Source organism: Carassius gibelio, chromosome B19 (genome assembly GCF_023724105.1).
Source record: "Carassius gibelio isolate Cgi1373 ecotype wild population from Czech Republic chromosome B19, carGib1.2-hapl.c, whole genome shotgun sequence".
In the NCBI taxonomy this organism is placed as follows: Eukaryota; Metazoa; Chordata; class Actinopteri; order Cypriniformes; family Cyprinidae; genus Carassius; species Carassius gibelio.
The window spans coordinates 34100165-34112013 of record NC_068414.1 but is presented as its reverse complement, the minus strand read 5'-3'; the positions used below and the strand labels follow the sequence as shown (position 1 = coordinate 34112013).

General features: G+C 34.7%; 1 protein-coding gene across 2 annotated transcripts in view; it reads right to left on the bottom strand.

The window, feature by feature from the left end:
• The window catches only part of LOC127979139 (solute carrier family 45 member 4), a 49386-nt gene that overhangs the window by 5665 nt on the left and 31872 nt on the right, over positions 1-11849 (bottom strand). For both annotated transcript variants that reach the window (XM_052584342.1, XM_052584343.1), the window contains exons 4-8: positions 8347-8535; positions 4595-4774; positions 2453-3534; positions 973-1072; positions 680-891 (exon numbers count right to left, since the gene is read on the bottom strand). In XM_052584342.1, coding sequence (XP_052440302.1) covers positions 680-891; positions 973-1072; positions 2453-3534; positions 4595-4774; positions 8347-8535 — 1763 coding nt within the window. The remainder of the gene's footprint in view (positions 1-679; positions 892-972; positions 1073-2452; positions 3535-4594; positions 4775-8346; positions 8536-11849) is intronic.

Below are 11849 nucleotides of genomic sequence, written 5' to 3'. Positions count from 1 at the left end.
CTAAAAAATAATGTATTTTGTATTTAATAAACAATCAAATAAAAAGAATCAGAAACCGCCGCACAACCTATTCAGTTTCCTCATGCACAGGACACAGACATATTTTTATTTATAGAGATGTGCTTTTAATTTCAAACAGATTAAATACTAATATATATATAAATATTGTATTTTAAAAATATTTTTATTGATTATAAAGTAAAATAAAATGAATAAGTATTCTCAGTAAAGCCCATTCAATTTGCTGGGGCACAGATTTCCATTCGGTTTGTTAAATGTAAAATATATATATATATATATATATATATATATATATATATATATATATCTAAAATGAATGTAGATTTTTTTTTTAAATAATAAAATTAATTAATTTAGAATTTAAAGCTCTACTAGTTCAGTTCGTTTGTGTGCACAGTGTTTTTTCCCCACAATCCTATCCTACTGCTGTTCCTAACATAAATGAAAAAACAACTAAATTATTGTCATGATACTAAACAATGTAGTCAAGTCAGCTCCTTCCACTGTTCTTTACACCCAAAGGTGATTTGATGACATTGTAATGCCTGTTAAAATCTGAGTTGTGAGAGTCAGTGAGGACAAAGATTAGGATTAGTGCTGCGATCAGATTTAATACGGAGGATTACAGTCTCACAGAGATGAATGAAGAGCCTCTGACCTCTTTATTATCGTGATACTGGCCCAGCAGAGCGTACGGACAGTACGAGATGCTCATGGAGATGATGCCCATGCTGCTGATCATCACCATTGAGACGTAGACGTTGGGGAAGATGGCCATGACGGCCGTACCGATGGCGAAGCCCAGAGTGCCCAGGATGTAGATCACCTTTATGCTGAGGCCAAAGTTATCCAGGTACTTCTGCAGAACAGCTACATTCACAAAAGAGATTGAGATGAAGAAACACACTTGAACAGATCAGACGGTCGCCTCTATGGATTCAGGACACGCACCTGAACAGATGGCGGCGGTGGTGGCGTAGATGACCAGCCCCCAGCAGCCCATCTGAACCCCTCTGTGGTAGTTATGAAGGGCGGTGGAGTTCAGCGGAGCCTACAGGGACACACTTCAGGATTTAGGGTAAGAACTGGACGGCAGGGAAAGCACACAATCTTACACTTTATGCAAGAGCAAGAGCTCCCCAAAACATTTTAACCATGTTATATCTTCAAAAAACAAAAGTCGGCAAACTTCTGACATCTGTCTAAATCAGGGATTGCCAAAATAAATAAATACTGATGACTAAAATATATAAAAGTACCACTTAAGATTTCAATTTAATATTTCAACACATTCGCATGTTCATGGTTCTCTAATGTTGCTTAATAGTTACATGACATACATGTAAACAAGTATAATATTTCATTTTCTTAAGTTTTAATTCGTTTTTATTATACCATTATTTATTTGAATTTTACATTTAAAAGATTAAAGATTAAAATCAGCCTTTATTTAAATACATAAATAGATTATTGTTTGTCTGATAAACCTAGCATGGTGTATTAGGAATATTGTGTGACTCTTACACAAATTTCTTCTGTTCTTCTGTCCCATGTTGCTTAAGATAAAAGCATGCATGCAAATGTTAATGTTTTTAACTGAACAAGAGATTTCTGAAAAAATTTTGAGAGATTGACAGCTCAAATTTTGATCTTTTTCCTAAACAGATCTATACGTAGTACTCAATTTGTATATACAGTACTATTGTTATGATCTTATCACAATGCTTTTTTGAAGCAAACGTTATGTGTCTTTTATGTTTCTTGATATAAAGAAGGTCTTATTGTATTATTTAATGCATTTGGCAGAGACTTATCTAAAGCGACTTAAATTTCATTCAAGTTGTACATTGGATCAGTTCATGTATTCTCTGTGAATCGAACCTATAGCCTTGGATTTGGTATTAGCACCGCACTCTACTGTTTGACCTACAGGATGCGTTTCTACATTATAATAGCTCAAATAATAGAGCACGGCTCTAACGATGCCAAGGTTGTGGGTTCGATTCCCAAGGTATGCATGAACTGATCAAATGTATGTGTACCTTAAATGCACTGAATACTCTTCAAAAAGCAATGCTCCTCTCATTGTTAAGTTGCCCTCATGGATACATGACAATAAAAATATAATTTAGGTTGAAAGATTTCTTATGCTTAGCTTACATTGTAGGCACTGAAGTTGTACATTAGAACAGTTTGTGCATTTCCTGGGAATCGAACCTACAACCTTGGCAATGCCAATGCACCATGTTCTACTGTTTGAGCTACAGGCATGCTTTTCTATGTTATCATCGCTTAAACAGTAAAGCATGGCATTAGCAATGCTAAGGTTGTGGGTTCAATTCCCAGGGCATGCATAACTTGTTCAAATGTGTTAACCTGAATGCAACGTAAGTCACTTTAGATGCATTAAAAAAAGCAATGCATTGCTCACCGTTGGGTCGCCTTCATAGATGACCTGCCCCATGAAGTCGGTGTAAAACACGGCCTCTGCGATGACGGAGAACCACGTGACCAGATGACACACGCACAGTCTCAACAGCTCTTTGGGCATCTTCAGCATGGACATCCAGAGCAGACGGACGGTGGTCTCAGTCTCGCCCTCCTCGCTCTCCGTGTCCCCGCTGGAGTTGGTGTTCCCGCTCTGGTGCCTCGTTCTCTGTCCTTTCCTCTGTTTCTGCCGCTTCTCTATCTCGTAGATGTCGTTCATGCTGCGGGACGGTTTGATGAGGAACGCAGCGTTTGCACGCCGGTAACGGTAGCGGTGGGATCCGACCCGGCCGTAGTAGGAGAAGGTGCAGGACGACTGTCGGTAGAAAGTGTGACGTCTGTGGCGCATGGATGCGTTGGTGCTGGAGGCTTTGATACTGGGCGGCCCGTGGCCGTTGAGGTCCGTCGTATGTCCGTTGGGTGCTTTGGATTGGTTGAGCTGACTGTTAAGCAGAGCTTCTTCTCCGTCACGTTCGGTTTGCTGCAGAAACGCAGACAGTCGGCTGAATTTCCCGCGCAGGAACTCTTGACTATCTACACTGCTGCTGCGCCGTGGCAGCGACCCATGATAAGAAGAAATGCGATCTTGGAAGATAGACGGCTCGATTTCACGCAGAAACAGCATGTCGTGGTGGTCCAGCGTGGCGTCAGCCATCGCCAAAACAGAGTCACTTTTACTTCGAACGATGTCGACGTCTAACGAGTCCATGTCCAGCTCTCGCTCTGATCGCCGGTCCGAGTAGAGGTCGTAATGCTCGTAAGACTCTTCTTCATGGATCATTTCGAGCTGGGGTTGGTGCGCTGTGATTTTAACAGTGGATTCGGTTTCTGCCTCTTCATCCAGACGGTCCTGTTGAGGGCTGAACTGCTGCTCCTCGATGCTGAACAGGTGCAGAGCCACAGAAACGGTGAACAGAACCGTGGCGAACAGGAACAGAATTTGTTCTTGAGACTTGAAGGTTCGACCCAAGAATGTGTGCGTCCAATCAAGACCCCCGAGGGCATAACCAACCGCCCCTCCGAGCCCTTAAACACAACATGCACAGTTTAGCACTCATTCTATATGGACATATGCAATAATAAAGCTTCTGACTTCTTGATAAGCTAATTTATTTAGTTTTGGTCTTATTTTCCATTAATCCATAAAAAAAATTATACAAATATTTTAGAATTTTACATTTAAGATGCATTTTCTTGTGAAGGAATATTACTATACTATAATATTTGATGTCACTGATAAAAAAAATAAAAAAAAATATTTGGAAATGTAACTTAAAAAAAAAAACAAGAAAAGAAAAAATGTCAATGAGTAAGTCCAAAAAAAATTTACCCCATACCCCATAACATTTTTGTTTAGTTTTAAGCACAAACTTACATAAATAAAATAAAAATAAAATAAATAAAAGGTAATTTTGTTTCTCAAGGAAATGTATATTGATTTAAGAATATTTAGATTTTTGTACTACAAAATACACTGCAATAAATATATTTATTCTGAAAAATTAAATAAAAAATTGATAAGAAATCTTAAAGTATAAACATCTAAACACTCTTAAATCAAGATGGAGTTGTGTTTATGCATAAAACAAGAGAAAAATCTGTCAATGAGATATGAAAAATAATTCTTTGAATTTACCTTACTTTCTGAATAAAGCATAGACTTACTTATATACAGGAAAATTATTTCTTATCTAGTGTTCTTTCCTATTTTCCAGCATAAATATTAAAAATTCTAAGTTCAATATGCTGTACCTCTGCCTGGGAAATAAATGACTTGAAATCTATTAAAATTACACGAGTTTACGACTAAAACAAGTAAGAAAAAGTAATCTTAAGTAAATATATCTTGATTTAAAAATGTGTAGATGTACAGTAAAAAAACAACAACAACAACAACAACAAAAAATATAATTTTTGACCTGAATTGAGTCATAGACTGTAGAGGACAGTCACGAACTGAATGGAAAAGTGTGTTTAAACACAAAATAGAGTGCCAACTGCATTTCTCAGCAGAGTGAATGTGACTCATGCCACTCAGTTCTTCAAGCGGTTCATGTCGTGATGTAAGACTGAAGCAAGGCTGCACCTGCAGAGAAGGCGTGGATGTTGAGGGCCATGTCCTGTTCCTCAGTGTCGGCCACATCCAGCAGATACGCTCGTATGGGACCCTCCGTCGCATCCGCACAGAAATCCAGCACCACCACCCCCAAAACTGTCATCACGATTCCTATTGGCTGGTTGTTTGGCACGTCTCCTAAAGCAAGACCTGAGACAGACAGACACACACAAACAGGTCATCTACTAGAAGATTTCCTTATGAGATTACCATTCTGTTACATAGAGACTTTTAATAGCTTTCTGGTTCATTTGGAGAAAAAAAAAAAAAAAAAAAAGTTAGTGTGTGTGTGTGTGTGTGTGTACGCATATATATAGTACATATAAATTAAAAACATAAATAATTTTAATTACTCAGATTACTAAAACTTAAACCGTAAATAAAGCTATATGTATATATTAAAAAAAACTATGAAAATTTTAAAGTACCTAACAAAACTAAAAAACTAAACTAAAATCAAATTTTTGAAATTTAAAAGCTTCAAAATATCAATAAATACTATAATATTTTATAAATGATAAAAAAAAAACAGTTTGAAAAGGATTTAAATGATGATCGAAAGCATTTTCAAAATTGCCAACATTTTTAAATGTTGATTTTATTCAATACAAGTTTTATATTCTTTAATAGAATTATTTGACTAAAAAAGGAAACAATTAAACAAGCAAACAATACTAATGTCATATTATTGAAGATCAAAACAGTAAACATTTTAAATAAAAGTCCTTTTTCAAACAACTGTATTTTCTTTTAGATTATTAAATTTTGATTAAGAAATTAAGTTTTGGATTAAAAAAACAATTATATAATGTGTCTGAAACATGTAAAATCTATTAATATTCATACAAATGATTTTGAAAATAGCAAAAAAACATTAGGTTTTTAAAGTACCCACTTTTTATGAAATGTTACTTCTATAATCCCCCGTCATGCATAAATGATTACCCATTTTTATAGGTCAAAGGTCATCAGAAATCAAAAGAAATTGATAGTTAACACGTAAGTTAGACACACACATAGAGTGGTCAATGCACTGAATGATGGGAGCTCTACGAAGGCTAAAATATCAACAAACAATGCAAACATACAGCAGAGTACACATCATCGCTCACTGCTTGTGTGCTCCGGAGGGAGTGCAAATTTACCATTCATCAAGATTTCATATAGACTTTCAGCATATATTCAGCACACAGGCCTCTGGGAACTCAAACATCCCATAATGCATATGTGTCCTGACCTTGGGTCCTCCCATGAGCCATTGTGCTGTACATGTGTGTGTGAGTAAATACACAGATACACAGACATGTATTGATTGTTCAGGCTAATTTTAGGGTTTTTCCAGGGTTCCAGTAGCGTGTGTGTTTCTGCTACTCACAATGATCTGAATGAGCCCCTAACCCAAAATATCAAACTTTAAAATATCTAATGATTTCATTCATAAACGATTCCTCACTGAGGACAGATGTGCTGTTACTTGTGATTGATTTTTGCCTGGTCAATTATAAAATTAGGAAAAGAACCCCACAGAACACACATTACAAGCATCATGTTAGTGCAACAGTAAAATAAAATAAATGCAAAAAAAAAAAATAATAATTCATAAAAATAAAACATCCTGGCAAAATCCAGAATATATTACCACCACAAATAAAATAAAATAAAAAATAAAATACAGCATTTTATAAAAAATAAATAAAAAAATAAGTAAAAGGTATCTTTTAAGAAAAATATTTCTTAAAATGTAAAAAAATTAAAAGAAAATACAAAAAAATGACACTTTTATAATATGATAAAAATATAAAAATTATAATACGAATAAAATTAAATGAATTATAAATCTTCATTGAATGCTACAATAAAATTAAACATTACAAATATAATAAAAATCAAAATCTCAACAAAAAACTCTTAGAACACCATATAAAGAAATGTACTGATGCAGTATTTTTAAACACGGTTCTAATGTTTAGTGAATAAATCTGTAAAAACAGACACAGATTCATAGCTATGTGTCGTGTCAGCAGGAGGCTGAGTATTACGCTTTCTTCCTGACAATGCAGTCGGCGCGCAGCTAGCTAGCCACGGAGACAGGAAGCTGTTCCAGATAGGCAATGAAAGGTAAAAAAAAGGGCACAACAGGAAATGGTTCCCTGTGAACTGGTTCCTAGTCCTTTCCCATGTCATAGAGACCGACGGAGTTCATGCTGACACACACACACACACATGGTGTATGTATGTTTCACTTCTGCTCTCTGATAGAAATGTGTGTGTGAGAACATTGTCTTGTGTTCTGTGCCAAGAACAGGAGCGTTTCTGTAAAAATCAGCTCCACTAACATCTCCCCTTCAAAAGCATGCCAGACAGGTTTTCTCAAAGAAAGTCAACATGAACTGTTGTTTGCATGCCATTTCTCTCTGTAATGTAAAAGATGTTTGACTATTGACTATTATTATGTAATAAAGGCATATTTTATTTATTATTAAATATTGTGCAAATAATACCAGGAACATGTATGAAGTAAATGGTCATTTTGATTTAATGTTAACTTTAAAAGTTTTGATATTTTGGAAATAAACGTTTCTAAACTTAACATTTAGAAATAAATAGCAAAAGTATATAGAAGGTTGCATTAACAAATAAATAAACATTAACTTTACATTTAGAAAAAAGTAACTAGAAAAGTTTACAGGCTAAATAAGTAAAATGAGAAAAGTTATCTTTCAGTTTAGAAAAAAGCTAAAGTTTGGAGAATGATAAAAAAAAAAAAAAAGTTCATATTTAGAAATATTTAGAAGGATAAATAATTAAACAAATAAATGAAACACAAAAGTTTGAACATATAGAAAGAAAATAATTAGAATGAAATAGCAAAAGTATAAACAAGGATAAAAAACAATAAATTAACAATAACATAACATAATAAAACATATCATGCACTAATGAATCACTGACATTAAAACTAGGACCATGTGTTTAGAAAGTGAATGGTGATTTCGATTTCATGTTGAATCTAAAGCTTTACTAAGACCAGTAACAGACAGACAGAGAGACAGACAGAGATACAGACAGAGACAGACCGAGACAGACAGAGAGAGAGAGAGAGAGAGAGAGAGAGAGAGACAGACAGACCGAGACAGACAGATAGAGACGGAGACAGACAGACAGACAGAGAGAGTCAGGCAGACAGACAGAGACAGACAGAAAGACAGACAGACAGACAGACAGAGTCAGACAGAGACAGACCGAGACAGACAGAGAGAGAGAGAGAGAGAGAGAGAGAGAGAGACAGACAGACCGAGACAGACAGATAGAGACGGAGACAGACAGACAGAGAGAGTCAGGCAGACAGACAGAGACAGACAGAGAGACAGACAGAGGCAGACAGACAGAGACAGACAGACAGACAGACAGAGACAGACAGACAGACAGACAGAGACAGACAGAGAGACAGACAGAGGCAGACAGACAGAGACAGACAGACAGACAGACAGAGACAGACAGACAGACAGACAGACAGAGACACAGACAGACAGACAGAGAGACAGACAGACAGACAGACAGACAAGTAGATAGATAGATAGATAGATGTTATGATAATAAGAAATTATGATTTTATTTTGAATAGTATGCACTGATGAATTGTTCACTTTAAGAGCAGTAACATGCACTGAGACAGTAAACAGTCATACAGATGTCATGTTGAGGTTGACAGAGCTGCTCACCTATCAGAGAGCCGTTGAGGAAGAGCGCGACGCCCAGCAGGACGCCCACACACAGTGCCAGGATGAAGGGCCGTCTGCGGCCCCAGCGCAGCGTACAGCGGTCACTGGCCGAGCCGATCAGAGGCGTGAAGATCAGACCCAGGATGGGGCTCAGGAACCACGTCAGGCTGTAGTATTGCTCTGGAAGACCTGAGAACCACACACACACACGGGTATGATGTCACTTCCTGCACATCTTCAGTCAAAGTGCTGTTCCAAAAGCAGTTTGGGGTTGCATTACGTACATTCATTGTTTTCATAAACGAGCATTAACAGTAATATGATTAAAGACCCATTACAGACCCATTCAAACCCATTTTCAAAACCAGTTCAAATCATTAAAATGTAAAAAAACAAGCAAAAAAACAAAACAACTGATACTCAGTCTAAGCTGATCAATTCTGATAATACTAATGCTATCGCTAACATTATCTGACATTCAACATCACTCATCAAAAATATCACATATCTACTTTACTGAAGAAAAAAAAAAAAAAAAAAAAAAGCTCATTTAAGCCTATAATGTAAGATTTGTGTGTTTGAATCTTACAAACACACACAAAAAAAATCACATGTTTAATAGATGACAAACATGCATTAAATTAACCTTATTAGTTAAAATTCAAAATTATATAAATCCAAATGGATGGAAATTCTATAAGCAATTCAAATATATAAATCTAGGCCTAAGTGTGTTTGGGTGTGTTTTTAATCTAGTTCACATTTCCTGATGTCTTCGCCCTGATTGCAGTAGGTTTTGGTGCTCAAGTTTCAGATCAGGACGTCTGCCACAGCTGGCACTCAAAAATATGATCTTATGACCGGATTCAATAAGGAAATAGGATCAGACTATAAAGTAGATTTTTTTGAGAATAACAGGATTTAAAAGTTGAAATGACTCACTCCCACATGATTCCAATCAATTAGGCGGCTCTGCAAATCATTATTGGGTAAGTAATCCTCTAAAAGCCTAGCAAGCGTCCAGCTTACAAATACAAACTACTGCTTGATTGTTCCCGGATCAGAGTCTGATCTACAAACACTTTCCCTACATCAGCTGCTGGGAGATGATCCAGGAAGAAACACTCCACAACAACAAACTTCAAGAGCACAGTACAACACGGGAAAATCTCTCTTCTGTAAGAGGTTCCTCTGTTTTTATTTTAGTTAGATATATTATAACATGAGCTTTTGTTTTATTAATTTGACTGGAAACAACCAATCAAATTATTCAGCTTACAAATTTATATGTTATTCAAGTGAAGTACTTGGCAAAAGGATGCTATTTAGTATATTTTCCATTTTATTAGAGTACAATAGGGTCAAGTAAAGTATAAATAAATAAATAAATAAATAAATAAATACATATTCAGGCAAGTCCTCACAGAAAAGATGGGTAAAATAAATAAATAATTCTAGAAAAAATAAACAAAATAAAAATTAAATTATAAAATAAAAATTTAATAAAACAAAAATATTCAGTGCTCATAGAAAATGAGTAAAATAAAATAAATTCTATAAAAGAAATAAAATGAAAATAAAATATAAATAAAAAATATTACTGATCATCACTGATCATCACTGGCATCAGAACGCCTCATTCAGACGACACTGATCATGTGGAGACTGACACTGCAACAATAATTCACACTCAGAGAGGCAGAAGACTCTCACAGCAATCAAGTGTGTGTGTGTGTGTGTCCAGAGCTATAATAGGATCATCACACACACACACACTCTCAGGTCACAGACTGTCTGGTCGGTTACGTGAAGCGTTGAGGAGTCGGGTTCGGTGCTGAGATACAGGACACCAGAGAAGAACATTCCTGAAGTTACACAAGAGACGTCCTGAACAGATTCACAGCAAACCAGATCAGATCAGATCAGCCGTTCAGACCGAGACCAAAGACTCACACACACACACACACACACACACAGCATATGTACTTCAGACAAAGTCACATTACAGCTGAAATTAATCACTTTGAAATGTTAACTAGCAGTTAACCAGGTAGCTTTCCAGGCAAGATTCCAGTAAGACAAATATATATTTTTAAATTAAAAAAAATGAATAAAATGAAAGATTCAGTGCTTACAGAAAAAACTAATAAAAGAAAAATTATATCAAATGTATAAATTTTAATAAAAAACAATAATGTAACAGTTTATAATTATTATTTATATAAATGTATAAATTATATACATTTACTTAAGAATTTATAAAATAAAAAAAGATTTCAAATAAATTAATAAATTAACAAATAATAAAATAAATCACAATATCAAAACTGTATCACTCACTATTATCAAATAATATTTATTAAAATATTTTAGTGTGAACAGGACACTATGAAAAATAAATATATAAATAATATACAGCATGTTTATAATATAAATATGCAAAATAAACAAATATTTACTTAAAATGAATAAATATATATTAAATAAGATTTTTTCTTTATATATTTAAATATTTATTTAAAATAATTTCAAAAGGAATTATGGTGGAATAACATTATAAATAGAATTTTGTATACATGTATATATTTAAGAATTATGATGAAATTGCATTATTAAAAAAAACACTAAAATAATAACTGTACATGTACACCCATATACAATTGATGAATATCTTCAGAATATTATTATAAATAAATATTTAAATAATAAATATACAACATTACATGACAAATAAAAATAAAATAATTTTTTGCATGTATACTAATATAAAATGTATAAATATATTTATAACTAAGAATAAGAACAAACATATATGTTAAAATGACGTAAGAAAATAAATATAAAAATAATAAACATGTAATATATTATAATCAATATAAAATGAAATGATGATTTTAAATATTACCATATTATTAAAATATGTTTACTGTGCACAGTACACATATACTGCATACACTACTTGTTTCAAAAAGTAGTTTAAAGTATGTCCTTCTGAAGTTTTCCATTGGACAAATACAAAAAAAATTTTTTTCTCACAATTCTTTGTATAAAAACAAAAAAGAATGACTATAAAGTCCTAACTGTTCTCACGGTTGCTGTCAGAAATCAGCTGGAATAGAGCCACTGCACCTGCTGGTGAAAAGTGTAACCTCACGGTCCTCTGGGAAACTAGAGACCAGAGTCCTGAGAAGAGAGCCTTATCAGAGTCAGGACCGGATCTGACAAACACAAACCAGCCGGAAAACCGGCTCGCAGTGCCACCAGTCCACTTCCTCTTCCTCCGGTTTGTTGAGGTGTTGTTATATATTTAGTCACAAACACCGAGACGCGGAGACCTCCGAAACAGATCTGAATCAGATGCAAGCAAGTTATTTGTTCCTTGAAGTAAACATGCAAACAGGAAGATTTCAGTAAATAATCACAGGAGTCTTTCTGTTTCCCACCAGGTCAAAAATGGTGAACAATACTGAGAGCAGAGTGAGTCAAACCAGAGGAAGTCTTTT